This window comes from Pelmatolapia mariae, linkage group LG6 (assembly GCF_036321145.2).
Source record: "Pelmatolapia mariae isolate MD_Pm_ZW linkage group LG6, Pm_UMD_F_2, whole genome shotgun sequence".
Classification (NCBI taxonomy): domain Eukaryota; kingdom Metazoa; phylum Chordata; class Actinopteri; order Cichliformes; family Cichlidae; genus Pelmatolapia; species Pelmatolapia mariae.
In genome coordinates, this window is record NC_086232.1 from 42,341,244 (window position 1) to 42,363,684 (window position 22,441).

The 22,441-nt window shown below is 38.9% G+C and overlaps 1 protein-coding gene across 2 annotated transcripts in view; it reads right to left on the bottom strand.

The window, feature by feature from the left end:
• Nucleotides 1–1,050: 1,050 nt before the first annotated feature.
• sorcs3a (sortilin related VPS10 domain containing receptor 3a) overlaps nt 1,051–22,441 on the bottom strand; it is a 240,046-nt gene continuing 218,655 nt past the window's right edge. The window contains exons 22-27 of one of the 2 annotated variants that reach the window (XM_063477027.1): nt 22,190–22,302; nt 12,510–12,641; nt 12,314–12,413; nt 8,697–8,802; nt 7,105–7,265; nt 1,051–4,803 (exon numbers count right to left, since the gene is read on the bottom strand). In XM_063477027.1, coding sequence (XP_063333097.1) covers nt 4,745–4,803; nt 7,105–7,265; nt 8,697–8,802; nt 12,314–12,413; nt 12,510–12,641; nt 22,190–22,302 — 671 coding nt within the window. In that variant the 3' untranslated portion in view covers nt 1,051–4,744. Of the gene's footprint in view, nt 4,804–7,104; nt 7,266–8,696; nt 8,803–12,313; nt 12,414–12,509; nt 12,642–21,387; nt 22,003–22,189; nt 22,303–22,441 lie in introns of those variants that run through there. The other variant, XM_063477028.1, reaches the window with a different exon arrangement.

Genomic DNA, 22,441 nt, shown 5'->3' on the forward strand with positions numbered 1-22,441 from the left:
TAGTATAGCTGTCAGGGCCATTCATAATTCTTTGTTCTTATTTTAAGATTCAGATTTATATTAGGAAAAAAGTTATGTTTTTCACATCACCACCAGTGGAAAGAAAATATTGAATAAACTGATAAATTTATTCCACAGCAATCTTTCCATGTGTGAATCAGAAACACAAAATTTGGTTAAGGAAGTTTGAAGGCTGGAGTTTTAACTCTCTGAATTATTAAAAATGTTCAAGCAATTTTAAATGAGGATTTCTTAATTATGGAATAGAACCTGAAGTTCTACACAGTAAACCCAAAAGCTCACTGTAATTAAATAGATTAAACTCTGTAAACTTCATATATTTTTAAGTATTTTTAGAATTTTTTTTTCTTGATTTTTCTTTTTTTTTTTTAGTTAATTCAAATAATTATTTTTGATGGTTATTATTAATGGTTTTGTGGACTAAATAAGCATTACTTGAAAGAAAAGCACAGTGTAGTAATTACTCTTGTTTTAATGTCTGACATAAGCAGGTTTAGAAATTAGTGAGGCTCATAAATGTTTCTCTTATTGCAACATAAGGTGTAGCATCTGTGCTCCAATGTCCAACAGAAAAGTCTACACTTTTCAGCAGACACATTCCTATAATACAGTGAAGTCATTTACACTAAAAAACCTATAAAACTGTAAAGGACTTTATTGCATCCATCTTTTTTATTACTGCAAACAATGTGCTCGAGCTGTTCTCTCTGTGCATTTTTCCTCACTGTATCAGTGTGTTTATTCCATTAGTTTGACAGATGGTGAGAGCTGACACCGTGCCGTGACGGTTTGGTGACACTGACCGCGGTTGCAGGCCAGACACAAGGCCAACAACACTGCTGGTGCTTTTCCGACCTCGCTTTGTGCTTCTGCACTGGAGGTTGGTGCACTGAGTCATCAAGCAAACAGTGTAATGCTCAGCGAACATCATTTTCTTTGCACCCTTGGGTTCACAAGAAATTCATCATCCAGAGAATGAACGCACTGATGTACAAAAATACATTTATTTGAAACAATTTCAAAATGACAGTTTCTTTACCGTAGAAATATCGAAATCAAGATGAAACAGAACATTACCGATGATGCATGCATTGTAGATTTTTGTGCACTGAAGAACATTACAATGCTTTTGCCTTCTGAAAAATCACAAATGCAAAGAATCTCTTTTATGGTTCAAGTATGGATTTGTCTGGTGCTTATGGTATAATGTGGCATTTAAGATATCAGATGAGACAGAAGTTTCCAGTGATCAAAGTCCTTTCTTTTACTAGTGGCACTTCCAATGTGCTGGTGCAGATAAAGCACCACATTTTGAAGCATTTGTTCTTTTCTTTCTTTGCAAACTTTTATGGACAGCCAGTGTACTACGTTCATTGTACATTCTTCACAATTTCAAAGGGTCCAAGAGAGAGAAAAACAACAGAAAACAAAGACAATATCCATGTGTAGTTAAGGATGGAGACACTTTTTGATTTCTCTTTTTCTGTCCTCCCTAATTCTGCTTTTCTAATAAGAATCAGAACAAAGTGCCACCATCAAAGCCTTTACCCAAACAAAATCCAGCCAAGCAAACAATCCTTTGCTTATGGCATGTGTTGAATACAACAAAGCTCTAGAACAATCTTTGTTCAATGTGTGTTCTGTCTGTATTAACAAGGCTTGACTTGGCTGTTTGGTTTGAGATGAGAGCACTCTGTTCCAGGTAATGCATATGTGATGTGACAGCCTATATCTTTTTGCAGCCTTTCGCTTCTCCTGGAACTGCTGTTTGCTTGAGCTGAGCGCTGCAGGAAACCTCTGCATGTGGCACCCTCCCCTGAGCTGTCCAGCTTTCTCTCATTATCACAATGCTGGATACTGGGAGAGTCAAGTCGAGGCCACTTGGCTTTTGCAGGCCTGGAGAATGCAGAGCTGGGGCAAGTTGCATGCTGGGAGGACGATGTTCTCTCATTTCAAACTAGATGCAAAGCAGTGACTGGAGCGTTGGTTTGTGAATGGAGGCTAATGGCAGCCAGGGGAGCTCTGTTTGTACACTGTGGATTCATTAAATAAATACAAACTGTTCCAGGCACAGTTGAAGACAATGTTCTGGTTTTGTCACATTGTTAAAATAGCAGTAGTTGCACATTTTGAGTGGTGTAAAAATTGTGCCACAATGAGCACCAAAGATGCTGGTAACACACTCTGTAGAACATGGACTCATTAGCTTATCTAATCCTAATAAACAGCAATAGCACTTTGTAGGCTTAAAGTTGGGTTTGATAGCATACATGGAAAAAAATATATATGTAAAGTTGAAGCTATGACAACTGAAAATAATGGGAGAACATGATATTGAAATCCAAAAACTGTGAGCTAATAAGTGATTTACCGTTTCACATTGTACACATCACTTTAAACCATCTTGGAGGCCCAGGTGTGTCCTGGCACTGAAGGCCACTGAGCATTACAGATTCTGTGAAGGGACTGCATCGAGTTACTGTGATTAAAATGAATGTAGGACTCTTTCACTTCAATCGTGCTGCATCAGATTTGCAGTTGAGAACTTTCTTTTAACAAGTTCAATAACATCGATGTGACTCATTGCTATAAGGCTGTTATATATACACTAATTTACAAGCAAATTTTACAGTTTACCATTTACCAGTCTTACTCTGGTCTGGTTATGTGCACAGACAGGTTTACTGTATCTCAAAGTTCTCATGTCCAAAAAAGCCCAAACATCTTCACTTTGGCCTTACAGTAGTGGAACTGTTACTGACTGAATATGGACTTGGTTTTTGAGAATGAAATCTTAAAAAGTAGTTCAGGCTGAAGAGTCTAGGCAGAGAAAATTTCATTGACTTAATTAAACTACTTATTACCACCATATATGTTTTGTCATCATTAGTTGGCATCACCATGTTAATTATGCTGCTCTGGCAAGGTACAAAAAAACAAGACTTCACACAGCAGTCCTTTGAAGAGAATGAAGACACAATTTGAAATGTATAATACCATTCATTCCTAGTATTTTATCATAACCAAGTCCTGATTTAAACCCATGTCAACCACTCGGTGGTGTTAGTGGATAAATCAAGGACTTGTCGTATGAAGTTACCCACTAGGCAGCATAACTGTTTTAGAACAATACATCCTATTACTGTTGAATCTGGACCAATGAGGTGGATTGGCCAGAAGAGCAGCCAGCACCACCATGACTAAAAAGAATTGCAGGACATTACAAATAATAATACTGGCATGAGCTCCATTGGAAACTGCCACAAACCAAAGAAGAAGCAGAAACCACAACCCAACTGTAAGCCTACTTAAAATAAACACCATGTTTTTCCCCAACGAGTTGAAATTGTGAATTTGATCACTGGTCACCACAATAGATACATTTTTTTCAAAGTGATTCAACATTAGTATCGAAGCCAAATCTGAACGGTGAGAGCCACAGACTCACTTGCAAATAGAACCGGACTGATATGGGACGTTTAAGGCCAATACCGCTACAGATATTTGGTGATTCAAACATGGGATATACAGATTTCCCTAACATTTGTAGTTATTTACTAGCTCGCACTCTGCCCGACTTTGCTCGGACCAGCTGGTTATTGTGTTTGTGGTTCCCAGCAGGGAACCTGCAGAGTGCCCTCTGGTGGACAAACATCATAACAACAGCATGTCTGAAGGGTGTTTCTCTTGTTTTGTAGCTTTTAAATTTCATTTATTGGCTGTTGTACATGCCAATATCAATAGATCGATAAATAGCCAGCATTGGCCGACCAACAAATGAGTCGGCTCTAGTTGCAAATGTTTGGTTCAGAGAGTTTAATGACAGTCATCCAGTTAAAAGTATTTGATTATCTATTGTATATCTGTACTGAAAATGCAAATATCCTGAAAATGATCCTGTTGAGGATGATCCTTTTAACTTTATTTTCAGAGAACATGAGGGACATCTGCACTATGCCGATACAGCTCTACCTGCATTAACAGATAAATCCTTTCTATCAGGTTCATTTCAGCCAACACTCGACTGAAGAAAATGAGAGCAAAACAGAATCAGCAGAATCAACTGGGGTCTTTTGACAGATGATTAGAAAATAACTATTTACAACACTTGCTTATCTACAACACAGAAATTGTGTCCTCAGAAAGAACATGCACAAGTCAAGGACCTTAGCAAAGGAAATCGGTTTCTTTAAGTAATGTTTGACTTTTTAAACACACTTTCAGAAAAAAAAGACCATCGTCAGATCTTCTGTTGCTGCCATGGTACTCAGACTACGAGCATGTAGAAAGTAATAATATATACATTTAACAGAACAGATGACAGTATTGTACATTTCAATAATATTCCCTGTTTGATTGAAGACTCCGACATTATAGTCTATATATAGGCAGAAATGATTTTCAAAGCAAACGCCTTAGGAAATGTACATAACTTCTGATAGATTTCCACGAAAGATATTTCACTTTGCAAATGAATGCTGCTATGTAGCTTATACATCCACAAAACTGAATAAGTTTTGTCAGTAATTACAATGATCTCATTGAGTAAATTGACATTAACTGCATGGATGTTGTTGAATGAGACATCCATGCAAGTCTGTATAAATGAGGTCCCTTAGAAAACTATTAACATCAGTTGTGTTGAGAATTACAAAACAAAAAAAAAGATAACCCCCGACACTGTAATACTTTGCTCTGTACAAGAAGCGCTGCTCCCCCAGTTTTACACACTAGTACAGTTTGGAATCTCCCTTGTGCTCTCGCAGGCATTTCCGACTCCCCCTGAGTATAAATAAAGGAAATGAAAGAGGGGAAAAAAAGCCAAGAACAAAGACAGTTAATTCAGAGCTTTAATGACTATAAAACAAATAGCTTCTTTGACATTGACTCCTTGTACTTAATTTCCATTCAAAGGCTCTGAAGCTATTAAAAAGCGTTGAAATTTGAAAGTGACCCATTATGAAAAATATGCCAGCTTTTGTTATGATATGTTTGGTCCAATTAATTGGAACATGCTCGGTGAGGAAGTTAGAACCAAATATCGGAAGCCTGGACGTCTACCCCATTTCTGTTGTACGTGAGAAACACAAGAATAGCTGTTAATTTAATTTGGCATATAGCACAAATCAATCATCTGCAGAAATGTGCAAATAAAAAGCACAGTTTATTTGTTGTGAAATACATTTCGTTAAATACCCTTGTCTTTAATCCCTACCTGTGATGGCAGGCAGGGATGATTTGATACACTTTCTGTTGCACTAAGTGTATGTAGTGCTGAGCACCTGCTAGAATGCTGATTATCTTTAACCTCCTAAGACCCGAACTCTTTCATGGCTTGGATTTTTTATTTCTCTTTGCTATTTGGGCTGATTTCGACCTGATGAATGTAAAAACAAAGAATTACATGGGTTTTTTTGTTTTGTTTTGTTTCTGAGAGAAATGAGATCCACATAGGAGGACATTAACTTTAAATTTCGATAAAACAGTGGCAGTATAATGTCCTTGTAAGTGGATATCAGGCCCATCGGCAGCCACATGGTACCTTTAATTTAAGAGGAAAACAACAATGTATCATTGTTGCTTCAAACGTGGAATCGGATGGTATATAGTAAATTGATTAGTGTTTCGTAAATATGTTGTTTTACAAAGTTTAACACTTATTCTTACACTTATTGTTGTTTTGTTACACTTTACTGTGCGTCCCCGTTCACTGACTCGAGGTGCTACATGATTTATGGAGAAACTGAAAGTACTCTCGTGCAGGAATACAGATCATATGTAAACAAACAAAAAAAAAAGAAGTAACAATCAGACATTGACCTGGATAAAAATATTCCGCTGAAATGAAGCAGGACACTCACAGCCTCGCTGCTTGAAGGTTTCACTAATGTGTGAGTTTCCATTCTCGACAGCTCCTCTGAATTTCAACACACAGGTCAGAAGCAGTCAGCTCTCCAAAACTGTGAAAGTGCAGGAGCTTAATCTGTCTTTTAAACTATCTCAGAGCCAAATCAATCCTGGGACTGCAGCTGCCAGAAGTGGTACATTTCTACTGGTTACAATAGAAAACCCACTCTGAGTGTCATATACGGTGGGCAGTGGGCAGCAACTAGCTTATCAAACCTACTGTTTTTTATCATGAATTGAAATATGAATGAATTAGTCTTTTTAAATTGAAGTCAAACTGTGACTGAATGAGGAATGATCAGGCCACTCCCTCTGTGTTTGATGGTGTCCTGCAGCCACATGCTAAACATGTTGGTTTTATTATTTAGTCATTATTCCCAGTACTGCGGGTGTCACTGGAATCTTTCCTTACCCTCTAAAACCCTTTCAGGGGGTTTGTCTACTCTAAGGATTTCCTCCTCTGTGAATAATTGAAAAATGGTAAAAAGAAGATTCATTTGCTGGATTTCTGTTTAAAAGATGATTCAGATTCAGTATGTAAAGTATCCCCAGGGGGTGATTCTACGCACAGTTATCCTACACATTATCATGTTGACTTTTGCTATAAAGCCATCGACAAAAGAAAGTTTGTCCCTGAAATTCTGCCTTTACATTTCTCTGGTATGTTTTGGCATGTCTGAAACCTCGGTATAGGGAATATTCGAGTTTCCAAACAGTGGACAGTGCACATTTTAAATGTCCTAAAATACAATGTAGCAGTGACACAGACCTTGCTGGACAACGACAAGGTCACTGAGATCCAGTTTTCATTGTGCTACACGTATTCTATTTTTGAAAATGTCTTAATCATGACTTGAGTCGTTGCAAAGACACATAGTGTTGATATTCACACAGATGAGATTATGCAGTATATAGTGCATCGCATACATTCATATGTATATGGATGCCTTCTATTTGTCTCTGGATATCTAAATGCCTTTAAAGTGTGAGTTAGTTAAATCATCTATGTAGCCATTTCCTGTTCATGGATTTTCTCTTATTTCCACAGCAGGTGAATAGTGTAACCCACCAACACCATGACTACTACTTAAGGTGGCAGTAACGCGTCTAGAACCCCAAAAAATATTGAAGTGTATTTGCTTGAAATGCCTGTCCCTACTCTCAGCAGGTACTTACTTTTGACCCTGGCATCCAGCTCCTTCTCCATGAGTTCTTTGGATGTGGAGAACTCACTCAGAGTAATTTTCGGCGTGCTGTCGCCTTGGCCGACCGAGCCGATCATCTCTTGCTCTTTCTCCTGGTTAACCTCAGCATATATGTTAATCCAAGGTATTTTTCTGAGGATTTACAGAAGACAAGATCAGCAAATGTTAGATAACCATCTCACGTGCAGGTGCGGTGTTTGTGCATGCACACAGTAGGGTTGTTGTGTTTCTAAGGCTATGTAACTGCAGTCCCAAGTTTACATTCATTAGTAAATTACAACCGAGAACATGACTTTATGAATAAATTATTTGATTTTGCAGCCTCATCTCCATCTCTGCCTGCCTGACTATCTTCATCAGACTCTAGACATCAAGCTGCTCTCACCGAGTTTATCCTAATCTTTATTACTTGCTTCCCTGCAGGGTTTCTTTTTTCTCCCAGGCCAGTTAACTTCAGCAGGTGAGGCAAATAAAGGTCAGCATAACTATAACATGTGTAACTACAGAATTCATCAGATCAAAGGAGAAAACAACTCTGGTCTTAGTTTTGGTTAACCTTTAAATAATCAATATTTCGATGCTATATATTTTTGCTGGTTATTTCATTCCCTGTAGCTTTGAAGTTCACTGACAGCTGACATCTTCAAAGGTAGTTTTTTCTTACATAATATGAATCAATCGGCACACCTTTAATATAATTATAACTGGTTTGATTATCCAGTTTGTCTTTATTGACTCTTTTGCACAGAGTAAGCTTTGGGATGAATGAATTTGAACCGTCTGTATTAAATGTGAACTGCCTGTTCTGTTGTCTCACTGCTTTCAGCTGTGCCTGTGATGTTTTGGCAGGATCAACATTTTTTAGAAAAATGAAAATTATTTTTCTTTCGAGTTAAAAATGTGGGTTTTTAAGAAGTCTGACACACTGTTGCACTGAGCTACTTTTTCAAAGATGATTCTGTTTCCTGGTGCTGACAAACTGTAAACTTGCCTTGACTGTAATTACACTCAAGTGCCTAATTTATAGACAAATTACAGTAACACTGGTTTCTTTTCTCATCTGCATTTATACCACCTAATATAGATCTTTATTTAGACATTATCCAATGTATTTGCAATTACTATACATTTGGGTTATTAATTGCTCTGTTTTGTCAACTGTAAGATTTCTTGAAAAATGCATCCTCTTTAGACTAATGGGAAAAATTTCATATCCATAATTAATGACAGCTTTTCCATTTCCCTCAGACTTTTCAAAAGAATCATTTTGAGTATGAATAATTTATTCAGCAAATAAGATCCAAGGCAGAGAAGCCGCATATTAAACCATTTACTGCTCGTTTTCTCTGAATTTTGTGACTGATTGCTGCACACGCCTCATGCACTGGAATCTCACATGTATGAGTGACAACTTCAGAGTGATCTATCAATTGAAAATACCAAATATGACTATAATAGATTGGTCTAGACAGGGCTCATCTGCTATCATCAATAATGAAGAACAGAGTAATAGCTATATAGTGGGGCCCTACAGCAGGTGGAAGTAATCAGAAAGATGTGCACCTCTTGAATTTGTAGATGAGAAACACCGCAAGGCCGAGAAACACAACTGACAGGAGCATAAGCATCGCTGAGCTGCTGTGTCTGGGGCTCGAGTCCACTAAAGGTGCTGTGGGAGCAGGAAGGTGCACAGAGATGACAGTCAAAATAAAAACAACATAACGTTAATCAACAGTTGACAAATGAGACAGAATAGAAAAATAAAGAAATTTGATTCATTAAAACCAACAACAGACAAAAGTACAGTTAGATTTATAATACAAGTCAACCAGATGTGGCTAAATGCTAATGCTAATACTGCTGTATGTAAGAAGTACAAAGGTTGTAAACAAGAACAAATGTTTGTGGAAGCCATTCGTATGAATGCATAAATGATCTCAGTTTATCAACATCTTGAGCAGTTTCATCATAAAGATGCCAGATTTGAAAAAGTAAAGAACTTCTGAGGTTTCAAAGTTTAAAAGTTCAGCTCAGTCAAGTGTTTTCCTCATTTCCTGTATTAACAATATTTTCTTTTATTAAACTATAAGTATAAAATCTTTAAATAATTGGAACTGGCAGTCAACATATCAGCAAGAATTCACTTTTTTTAAACGAATTTTTCCTCCATGTGGAGGAACAGCTAAAAAGAATACAGCACACATGAGCTCTGGAGCTCTGGCTAACGATGGCTAACTAAATCTCTGACCTGGGAGGTTACGTCAGAGGTGTTGAAAGTGGAGTTATTCATTGTTATTTGTTGTTATATGTTGTTATTGCTGCTATTTTCCCCACCACAACTACATATTATCTTAATAAGACAGTAAGAAGAAGTGCTTTGTTCGCTTCAGACCCTAGAATTTAAACTCAGAAGTTATAGTTAAGTTTGTGCTGTTCTTATGACTGCACCTTCAAATTTCTCATCCAAGTCCATAACTGACAAACACTTGATAATCATTTGATGGAACCGGTACAGTTTCATGCTGATTGGAGCTCTAATGTGTGTTTATCTACAAAGGCCCCACAAAGATGTAAACTGAGGTGACTGCACATCCAGGTGAGTTAAAAATATTTCAACTGTTGTAGAAAAAAAAGTACTTTACTTTGTGTCATAAAGACTAGCGGCTGAGATTCTCCCTGAGACTGAATCGTCCTGATGTCAGGGACAATCAGGAGTGGACGACAAACTTATCATAGCAGTCTGTGGGCAGCTCAAGCTGTAAGAACCCACTTTGACATACAGAGGCAGAAAGAATGGAGGTGGATCGAACGCCAGGAGATACAGCTCACTCATTGCCTGATGACCAGTGAGGATATCCTGGGTTATTCTCCAATTATAATTGACTGTAATTAATAGACAATTATGGGTACGAGTATTAATAGCTATAATTAATAAAATGGATTCCACGTTGTACTTATTGTGACTTGAATCAAGGAACTGGTCTGATAAAGTCTTTATAGAAATGTGCATCCTCACTTCTATGCAACTGGAAGCCTTTTAAAGCCTGCAGGTTTCACTCACTCCTGAAATGGATGTCCACAGTCCATAAAGTAGGAAAGATCACAGGACCTCCGGGGAATGTATTATAATGTATGCATATCTTCCTGAGAACCGAGGAAGAAAAGAATCTTCCCATTGAACCTTTTTTTTTTAATTTCCTACCTCTTCCTGGTGCTAACACCCAGACACATGAGATACCAATGGAAAGTCCAGGATTTCCTCTATTCAGTGCATCAGGACTTAGTCAAAAGTTATAGAGCAAAAACAAATGTCCATTTCAGAGGACATAAATGAATGGGCTGGTTCTCGGGAGGATATAATGCTAGATTCTAGCTATTGGTTGGTTGTTACAGCGAGATTTTATAGGTTTCCAAAAATACTACAGTGACTTCATTCTGCATGAGTAACAACGCAAAGTTTTGTCAGAATGGAAAAAATGAACGAGACTCTCACTTCTGAAAACAGATACACCTGAAATAACTCCTGGCATTGTGGTAGCACCTACAGGGAGAATACCTTGAAAAAGTATGTGCAACAAGGAAAACAGGCACCTCTTCAAAAGCAAAGAGTAGTCACATCCATTATTGATTTATCTTTTTCTCTGCTTCTAGTTTGAATGAAGCGAACCTTTAAAAATCCTGCAGGTCACCGGAGTTAGGGTTGGGCTTTCTTTGGGCCACATATCAGACCTGGAAGATGTTACCTTACAATAATTAATTTTTCCACAACATCATTTCTGATAGAAACCTTTTGCGTCAGATGTTCCAAACATGTGTAAATTCTATAAAAAGGACAGATGCTGGGCGTGTTGCCTGTGACCTGTAGGGTCAAAAACTTATTTTCTTTATACTTGTACCCCGTACACTGTAGTATACTGTATATCCAGCGCAATAATGACTTCCCAGATTATATTTTTATCTTTAAGATATGAAACACTGTAAGGTGTTGTAGCGTGAAATTACACTTTCTGCTGATGGGCAAAACAAACTGACAGTAGCAGGAAATCCAAAGATTTCAGGTGAATGTAAAACAGTTAAATGCGCCAACATTCATTCAAAAAAGTACCCAACCAAACAAGTGTTCGGTGTGATTAATATCACAGTACACGGTTTTGCTCATAAGGCACAAACCCTAAATTTCTCCCATTATTTTGAAGAGTGCATTAATGTCCGTCGCTGAAGAAAAAGCCCGATGCTTTTCTGTGACAGGTTTAGCGTTACGTGAGCCCTCAGCTAAGAGATGGAGGCGCGCGTGCCGATGACCTTTCTCAAGCAGCTTGAAGGCTTTTTAGACCTTTTCTTGGGAGGTGAAATATAAAGAGGGATCCAGCTGGGTACACCTTCAATGTCATTAGAGTGCAGCACACCACAAAACGTCACAGAGCAGTACATGCCAGGCTGTTAATACCTATCACTTTGAGCTGCAGACAACTCATGGCTGTGTGCCTCCAGAGACTGTGTGCCTAATGAAACCAGCCAAGCAGTGAATATAAGGTAAGACCTGTCCAGCAGCGGGGCACAGGAGCTGCTGAGCAGTACCGAGCTCCAAACCAATAAAAAAGTAGAGGTTTCCAGTCTAGCCATGTTATTTACAATTACTGTGTCTCCGTGAATCAGCGCTGATTTGATACGAGTGCATTTTTTTGACACAAGAGCATTTGAGGGTCTCTAATGTCAACCAGCCTTCCCGCAAAACACTGCTGATGACTTCTTGAATGATTCCAAATTCTGCCCTGAAATTGTACAGTGTTCTTTCTCAAGGACTAAATAATCAACATAATTATACTCAGTGTAACACTCATTTTGTGGTTGGATGGCTGTAAAAGAAATAGAACAGATGTTCAGCTTTTGATGGCAGGCATAAAAGATCCCTCTTCTCAAGGAGCTCCACTTAAAACCGAACCCCTCCCATCCTCGCCTGTGTTCTTTCGCCTGGGATAGACGAGGTCTGACAGGAATTTTAATTGGTGGACCAAAGAAAAATTCTTGTTGTCAAAACACAGTTATTACAGTTCTGTTTCTCTGCACATGAAAATGAAAAATGGAACATGCAGGCCATAATTACATTACCCCCAGAAGTTAATATTATAGATGATGACTTCATGGCAAAATTGAAAGCTATGACAGCAAATGTTTCTTACCCAGTGTTAACTGTGTGTTGTAAACGATCACCCTCACACCGGGCTTCAGCTCAAACTCCACCAGGTTTTGGTTCAGTGCACTTACAATTGTGTCAGAAGCCTGTTAAAGTACACAACAAGGCACCGTTTTGTAGGCACAATAATAAAGTTGGAGGAATTTGAACTCCTCGTGAATTTCACTTAGAGACACCCATACCCGCTCTAGAGCTTCCTCACTCTTTTTCTTGCCCTCTGATTGGTTCTTATAAGGCAACAGGAAGAGCTCAGCAGCTGTTGGCACTCCGGGGAACACCGCTACCAGGAGCTGCTCCTCTGGGAATTCGGCCACCTGTCACAAGATAGAAATATGTTTTTATTTGCCATCACTGTGTGATACTGTGAAAATAACAAAAGCTTTACGGCATCATAAGGCTTAAAGTCATTGACAGGACTTGAAACGCAGTAGTTTTGTTAAAGCTTCCGGAGTCTCGGGGATACACACAAAGTGTCCTCTGCTGTATCTAAGAGAGCCGCAGCATTAGATGCAATCCTGAAAGCGCTACGAAACAGTGTTGTAAATCACAAGACTGTCAACGAGGAGGCCACAACAAGGAGCTTTTAACTGCTGGGTTAGTGTTACGGTTAGTTTCACTCACTATTCACAATATTCACCGTTCACTTTGAAACAAATACCCAGTGCATACAAATGTCATGCTGGGCGATCTTGACCAAGTGGCCATATGAGACGAGCCAGAAGTGAAACAGGTTAAAGATCGCAGTGAATATTTGGGTGGAGTATGTTTAAAAGCCATTATGAAGCAGCTTTGAGAAGTGACTAAGATTTACATGAGAATAGATGAACATAAACTATTTTCACATGAAAATGTTGGACACTTTGGGAGAAACTGGCTCAAAATGCAGGCTGTCTATCATTTTGAGAGATAGGGTTACAGAAAATTCATATATAATTAACAATATACAGAATAGACTATGCATGAAGAGAAAAGATAGCCAGAGGCACCAACTGTGTCATCACTTTGTATGCAAACTCCATCATAACAGTGCGGTCCCTGTTAAGGCACTGCAGCTGTTGAGCCTCAACAGGGAAATGTGAACTCAGCAGATGTGAACTGGGATCTTTCTTAAGTGTACTCCTGCTGGATGAACCCTTTGTTCTGCTCTACACCCTCTATCACCGTCACAGTTTTAATCTGCCACAATGATGGAGAGCCTTTAGAGTTTTCCATCATTTCCCATCAAGTAACAAAAGTCTGTCACCAGTGAAAAATTCAGCTCAACCTTTGGTTGTAACGTTGTCCAAAGTTGTTGAGTATGCAATAGGAGTTAGTCTTTGTCACCTGTATTCGCACTGATGTAACTGCTCAGTTTAGGTAGAGGATGCAGAGCACGCTGACTCACTGTGAATTCACTAACCTGGCAAAATTGGCACAATTAACCGTCAGACAGTATTGGAGATCATGAAGACCATTACATTTCAGATTTAACTGTGTTGAATATTTGTCCTCACTGGGTAATGTCTAATGTCACGACTGCAGTGTGAAAATGGCTATAGACTCAAGAAGATATGTCTTGGATTGAGGGCATCTTAAAGTGAGACAATGCTAGCTTCATTTGGTGTGGGATTGCTGCATTCGCTCCCGCTGGGACAAAAGCAGCTAGATTACAAAGAGTAGCAGTTACCAAGCAGCTCAGAATGACTAAACACTGTAAGATAACACAAAAACATTTATCTGCTGAACAGTTTCATTACAAGAAAACTCATCTGACTTTACACTGAAACACTACATATTGCACATTTATGTCTATTGTCAGAAACTGCAGGATTGAGTGTAATGACCCATCAGAAGATTCCTTTGCAGTCTTAAGATGGAACTTAATTATGTGTTCAGTCTCCCACTAAGATATAATTACCTGCCTGTGAGTTTCTGCTCAAATTAACTGGTTGTATTTATTCAGATCTTAAGCTTGAGAGTCAACAAGCGTTTAGATGTCGATCATTTTCAAACTGCTTTTGTAACCATTTGTGCCATTATATCAATTTTGACTCTTCCCTTATAGTTTGTGTCAGTCAGACATTAACTTGCTCTGTATAATGTTTTAAGCTAATATGAGGGAAAACTACAGCAATGGTTATTTTACGCTGACAACTCAAAAAGCCCTTTGACTCATCACCTGAGTAGGAAAGCACTCTATAATTACCATTTATATTTTTCTAAACCCATCATAGTTCAAAAACACTAAACAAATGAAGAGGCATCTCAGTCTGTAAACAGCATGTCTTTATCCTGTCTTCCTTCTCTCACCCAACCAGTCGCAGCAGATGGCCCCGCCCCTCCCTGAGCCTGGTTCTGCCGGAGGTTTCTTCCTGTTAAAAGGGAGTTTTTCCTTCCCACTGTCGCCAAAGTGCTTGTTCATAGGGGGTCACATGATTGTTGGGTTTTTCTCTGTATGTATTATTGTAGGGTCTACCTTACAATATAAAGCGCCTTGAGGAGACTGTTGTTGTGATTTGGCGCTGTATAAATAAAACTGAATTGAATCGGAACAACATTAAAACCACTGACAGGTAAAGTAAATAGTTTTGTGCATGTCAATACAATACATTGCTCTGTTGAGAAAATTGTCCTGACATGCCAAAACTGATGCCATATTCTCCTGTACCACCCATCTACCCATCTAGATTCGTGCAGATTAAGCTCATTCCTCCAAATGGCAAAGACATTCCCAAACCACAGCAGTCAGTAAGCAACTGCAACCCTGCTACACTCAAAAACAAATCATCAGATGCACTGCATTCTGGTGAAGTTTTCCATGTCAATAGATATGTTATCTACTGCCCAAGACAACACAGCTCCCAGGATTACAGTGACACAGAAACCCGGATTTGGCATCTGGTCAGGATACCTCCTCGGCACCTCCTTTGGTAGGTCTTCCCAGGGTAGACCCAGAGAACAACTTTTGTCTGGAATACCCTGTTTATCCTGCAATCACAATTTGACTTTGTGGAAGCGGAAGATTGTGGATTATTCGACAGGCTACAGTGGATCTACTTCACCACCGGGTGGAGAGGGAAGGATTGTTGCCAGTGTCTGGTATCAGACACCCACCCTGACATCCCCAAAGGCCCAGTGTCCATGCCCTGATGGGTCTGGGCTGTGTGAGCCATTCAACATTATAACATTGTATTATATTATAGTCGATTAGCATGTCTGCTATTAGTATTTACAGACATCATGTGATCTTTAGCATTTGAGGCAACCATCACCAGCATTCTGGAAAACTGACAGCAGAATAACTGTGTTCACGGTCTAATATTGTCCCTAACAGCTGTTCTGCTTCACAAGAGTGACACAGAAAGAGACAGAGATACAGATGGTGCTGCAGAGCTACAAAGACTCACAAAAAGTGTTGACCTTTATCACAAGCCCATAAATGGACACACAAAACACTTTCCCAAGCATGACTTTTCAGAAAAGAACAGAGTTTTCACTTGACGGTGTTCATAGTGTACATAATGTTTAATGCCAGAGTGTCTCAGTTGGATATTTCTGCAATTTCTGCTCAGTTAAGTTTATAGAATGACTGTAGTCGTTTTAATCGAAATGCTGACAACTACTATTAGATGGTGTAAATGTAAGACTCAGGATTCTGGTATCTAAAGCAGATTCTAGATAACAAAGTTTTAATTGAGTTTTTGTGGGGCAGTGTTCACTGTTTTCAGCTGTTTTACATTAAATGTAACCAGAGATGTTTAAACAGTTCCTCCAAGTCAAAAATGCCCTCTAACCAATCAGCATGTATTCATTAATTACAGAGAACAATTGGATAAATGCTTTGGGGCTGCAGTTTCTAGCCATGTCAAAAATGTATTTTTAATGGGTCAATAACTGTTTCTGTTATTTTTTCAAGCCATTAGCTTTTAACAGTTTATGCAGTACAAGCAAGAATGGGGGCAGTGCCCGTGTGGCAATCACTCTTCATTCTAGAGCCTTTGATGTTTTTATGTTTTCCCTCTGGCCTGGGGTGGACAACGTAGCAGGTAAAGGCAAAACACATCAATTATCAAGCAGAAAAATCACTATTTGAGTAACAAAGCAGTGGACAAATGATAGCCATGGGCGTGTCTTGCAATGGGAGAAGAGGCAGTGGAGAGGGAGATAAAGTGAATGGGATGACAAAGGAGGCAATAGCCTGTGGGAAAAAAAGAAAAAAATCAATGCACTTGGACCATGTTGACTCGCACAGCAATCTGTCCTTAGTTTAAAAATCTGGCGGATCATCTGGAGTGCTCCTTTTTTTGATATACTGCAAATTCATCACGGATACAAAAATTAAATCGGGATGGTAAACCGGAAGAGAGGTGAGATCCTCAGAGAGGACAGGCTGCTGGGAAGTCGGCTCAATTTGGTTTGATATGAAGATTTCACAATGCAATATTTTGCAAGTTCATTTCAAGAAATACTATTTGAAGAAGATAAACTCCAGAGGGACTCTGAAAGTTATTATCCTGCTACACTTTCACTTCTTTTTCAGCAACTAAGTTTTTGACTTGAAACACTTTAGTTTAAATGTAAATCAGATAACCTCTACTGACATTTCAGGGTTTTGGAAATGATTTTGTATTTGTAGCCTTAACAATATTTAAGACATGCAGACACCCAGATGTTGACCTTGAATTATTAAAACAATAAAAACAACTCTTTAACTACTGTTGCCTTTCTCTCTAAGCATGAACATTGTTGCAGTAAAACTTTCAACTAAATGTTAACCTCTCTTTCTTAGCTTAGCATGTTAGCATGACACCTAGAATTCTGGCTGGTGGGAAGCTCACATGTTTTTCCAGGTATGTTCTCCAGGTTGTTCCAACAAATGAACATTTTGTTCTGATGACAGCGCCTAGATTAAAATCAAGTGAATTGTGACCTAATAATCTATCTGAACCTAAAGAAATTGCTGGCAGTTCAGGAATAAGCAGAAAAATTGGCATAAGCAGTCGGATTCATCTTTCTGGAACCACCAATGTCATATCAGTCATCAGGAATTTACTGGGTGTCGCACCATGAGCCCATTTCAGGGATAGATGATGCTTTTTCTTACCAGAATCTATTAAAAAGGATATGAAAGAAGTAAATGCAAATACAAACTTTTTGCAATTCTTGTTGAAACTAAGCAAAACGGAATATGATGAAATGTAATCAAAGAAAAATAATTAACCAGAAATGCAGATTTACTGTCGACTGCCATTTCTCTCTATCGACTTTATCACTACATTATCCTTTCTCAACATTGTCTAAAGTTTGTCCATGGACCATCCCAGGTGCAGGTAAGGGAGAGGAAAAATACTCCTAAAAAAACAAATAATAAATAAAATGAAATACCAAAAGATATAATCCCATTCTTGTTGATAAACATCTGAGATTTCAAGCCTCGTGTTGCTGTGAAAATGAAGGTCAGGTGATCACCGACATCAGTGGGACTCCTCCTCTGGAGATGAAGATGGTACTACCTTTCATTATTATTAATATTTCAAAGATTTTTCAAAGATTTTCTTCACTCATAAAGCCTCATATGCATTCATTTGAAAGTAAGTTAATTGTCAACATCACAACTGAGAGCAGATTCAAATGATGAGAGTATCACATCAGAGTGGATGGTCTACCACACTTCAGATGGATAAAAAAAAAAAAAAAAAGAAATCAGCGCCTCTGGGGAAGCAATAAAGAGACAATAGCTTGATAGCTTGCATTAACCTTCGAGGGAAGCTATGGAGGAGGATGAACACTGTAAACTATATGAGTCTGAGCAGAGAAACGTTAAGGGAATATGAAAGGGAGGTGGCTAAGGAAAGACAGAGTGGACTGAAATAACCTTGATTACTGAACGCACGTTCAGGAACAGCAGAAGCGCTGGGAATGAAATGAGCCTATAGGCGAAGAGTGCAAAATCATGACATGATACATTCGGCAGTGGTGCACCTCCGTTAAATGGACCTTGACTTTAATTGCGATTTGTTCTCTTCCTCATCTCCTATTTTATTGTTTGGGAGTTGTTTACTATGTTGAAATGCCATCAGTTGTGGACTGGCCTGTGTCTCCACCAAGACTCCTCAGCCATAACAAAATGGAGGAAAAATAACCCTTCCTGTCACCACTTGGACGATATGTTCGTCTGGAAATGAACTTTGTGTCAGATGCAAACACATAAACAGATCTACAGCCCTTTCACATAAACAAGTATCTGATGTGAAAGTCTAACGGCGTAATACGAAAAGATGAAAAGTGGCAATTCAGACACTAGTGTAATATAACGGAAAAAAGAAAAACACATATAGCAACTGTCGCTCTACTTTTTCATTTGGATTTCACTTCAAGAAGAACTGCATGGTTATGTATTGTAATCTTAGTTCTATGATTGATGACACAGCCCTCTAATGTGTACTATGGCACTGAAACCCAGCATGTGATAAACCGAGTGCACCAGAGTTCTCGGTGTGAAAGTAGAGTAATTATCCTTCTCCACATCACAAATGGCCCATTTCACTGAGAAAAAAAAAATTCTGAATCAATTTATTATTATGAATTCAGACTTTTGATTCTGCATGTCATGCCTCAATAAAAGCTACCCGTAGGCCCAGACTACAGGAAAGACAGGCGCTTGAGCTGTGAACACAGTGCAGTCAAGTGTAGGTGGTAACTGTGATGTAAAGGAGGAGAAAAGCATTTGAAGCAGACACTTGACATGACTCACAATGAGGGAGAAGTAACGGAGAAAAAAATCACCTGCGGGCCACTTGTGCTCCCACATTTCTTCCACTGTTTGCACAGGTCTAAATCATACTGTATCAGCATGACTTAGGACTGATTGTTTTTCTTCAACAGTGGCTTAAAGGTGACGTTCTCAAGACATGTAGTTAAAACCACAAATAATATTCAAAGGTAAAGGTAATCTGAGGTAATGCATCTCTTTACTGCTGCTTAACAGAACATTAAAATTAGTTAATTTAAGAAATTTGTTTTCAAATCACAAATTTGTTTAAAATCCTGTTCAGAGTACTTTTATTTATATACCACCAATTCACAACAACACTTGCTTTTATATTGCAAGCTAAACAATGTCTGAGGCAGAACTTGGCAACAATGAGAAGGAAGAACCTCCATTTAACAGGAAGCGACCTCCACCAGAGCCAGACTCAGGTCGGGGCAGCCGTCCGTGAGCAGACGATTTGATTTAAGACAACTTAAAAAATTGTATTGCCAACATCTTACCTGTCATTCTGTGTTTAAAACACCACAACAACAACATTTTTTTTTGTATACAGTTATTAATGTTGCTAACTATTAATATTCATTATTACTACTTATTAATATTTCCTTAATAATAATAACTTTATTTATAAAGTGCTTTCAAACAAAGCGCTGAAAAGTTATTCGGAGATAAAAGATTAAAAAATAAATACATCCAGTACAGAAAAAACAGTAAAAACTAACAGACAGAATTAAAACACATAGGATAGGGTGAACAAGTGGGTCTTTAGCTTAGCTTTAAAAACCTCCACAGAGCATGCCTGCCTAATATGTTGAGGGAGGTTGTTCCACAAAAATGTGGCACAAAAAGAAAAAGCACGTTCCCCAATAGTCTTTTTTCTGGCTTTAGGAACTTTTAGAAATCCAGAATCCTGAGATCGAAGAGCATGGGAAGGAACATAGATGTGCAAAAAGTCAGAGAGATATGGAGGCGCCAAACCATTTAAAGCCTTGTAGGTGAGCAACAGGACCTTAAAATCTGTTCGAACCTGAAAAGGCAACCAGTAAAGAGATTTCAGTACTGGGGTAATGTGCTCAAATTTCCCAGTTTTGGTTAAAATGCGAGCATTTTGTACCATCTGTAAGCCTCTAAAACTGTTCTTTGGTAACCCAGAAAGAAGAGCGTTACAATAATCAATGACACAAATGCATGGATAAGAACCTCTGCAGTGTCAAGTGATAAAAGTTGCCTGATTTTAGCTATGTTCCTTAGTTGATAAAAGACAGTCCTTGTTGTCTCTTCCACATGGGACTCAAAGGAGAGCACCGAGTCAAACCACACAGCCAAGTTCTTTACCTTGTCCCTGCAATTTATGACACAGTCATCAATTTTCAAGGTGAAATTTCGGGACCTTCTTCAGTATTATCTCCCAGTATTGGACAACTTCCTTACTGGAAGCCCCTTCCTGATCACTTGTAGTTGCAGCTGCAATTTCAATGCAGGCCTCAGACATGACCAGATTAAAAACATCAACAGCTTCTGAGGAAGGAAGATGTGAACATAACTTTTACTGTTTTTGCATGGAGGAAAAAGAAGACAGAGTACAAACTGTTCTCCCAAAAAAGCAACCACTGCTGCTAACACAGTATTAGCTGTTTGGCAGCATGCTAACATGAAGCTAATCGTGCAGTAGCCACACTGATGTCTGTTGACCTACGACTAAACAGCCGGAGCAGGTAACACAGCCCTGTTTCTACCACAGAATCACTGTGGAGATGTTAAATGTTCTTATTTCTAACTTTGCTGTTTGCTTTGTATTGAAACTGAAACAGCATAACAAAAACTTGTGTGTGTCCTCATTAGGACAGGAATGTGTAGCTGTGTGTGGGACTGTAGCCTCGGGTTTGTAGTTTTAACTGGTGACAATTTGACATTGAATCTCAGGGACAGACATCATAGTAATACATAAAAATAAAAACAAAGTCACAAGGTCGAAGTCTAGGCTCACGCGGTCACTTTATTCGACTGTTTTATATTGCTGAGAAAAAAGGGAGGAACAATTAATCTGACTGAGTAGCAAGAAAAAGGTAAAATTGAAATATGAACTTTTTAAAGATTCTAAAAAGCTGAAAGCCTAAACTTCAGACAGCCACACCATTTCTCACATGCTGAAATAGTTTAATCATGAGTGAATTAACACCAGCATCAACAGAGCTCTATTTAACTTTGGTAATTAGTGAAGTGCACAAGCTTTCAATAGCTTGAGAAGACATCAATAACTTCAGTGATTTATTTAAGAGGGAGTCAAGTTGGAACAAATATAAATAACACAAGTCTGTCCGCAGGATCGTTAATATCAGTTCAGCCTTAACTGCTTTAGTGGAGTCTTGTTATTGCTAATAAACAACATGATGAAGAAAAGCTAAAAATCACTTTTAAGGCAAATTACTTGAAGCGAAACGGCAAAAAATTCACAGCGAACGCTAAAACAATCAGCTCGCAAACACAGGTCTGACTCTGGGGTTATCCGGGTTACACACGAGCTCCCCTTGAACCACTTTAAACGTTCCTCCAAAGGCTCCCACCTGCAGCTCCAAATGCTCGATACGCTGTTAAGATGGCTAAGAGCACAGCAAAAAAATGCAGCACTCTATTCATGAGCTGTGAATGGGGAGATGAGTAGCACTTAGCAGTGATGGGTGAGCTTCCCACACACACACCGAGAGCACTCGCACACCTCCTACGATCAAGTGCGCACACACAAACACACATTAGCCACAGTGACAGGTATCGTCACTCCTTGGTCTCCTAGGCTTGAAGTTCATTTTCTGACTTTAAAATTAAGAAATCGGCGCTCATGAAGGCGTCTCGGGAGAGAAGGAAAGCAGAGTCGTCTTCACACCTGTCTGATGATGAATCACGGGGTGGCCGAGGGCGTTCTCTCGCTGCACCAGTGAGCCCAGAGTATTGGACCGCAAAGGGGTATATGAAATAATTGAGAAATAGCAGGATGAGACCGAAAGTAGAAGTAAAGAAAAAACGATGGAATAGAAAGAATCTCAAGATGGAGAAATGGAAGGATGGAAGGGAAGGAAGAGAGAAGGAAGCAGAGAGAAAATGAAAATCACTCACTTGGAGCAGAGCCTTCTTAATTACTCTCCCCACATCCTGCCTCCACTCGGGTATGTCAGGGTTGAACTCGTCCAGATTAGGGGAGAAAGATAAAAGTAGAGATTTGAAGAATTCTGTCGAGGAGAGTCGGAGGAGAATCAGCCATTAATTCACTCCCATCTGAAGGCATTATTCTCAGTGAGCTGTGCCAACTGTCATTTTGCTCAAGTCGAGTTTCAGGTAGTTAACACTTGATGAAAAGAAGAGGCTTTC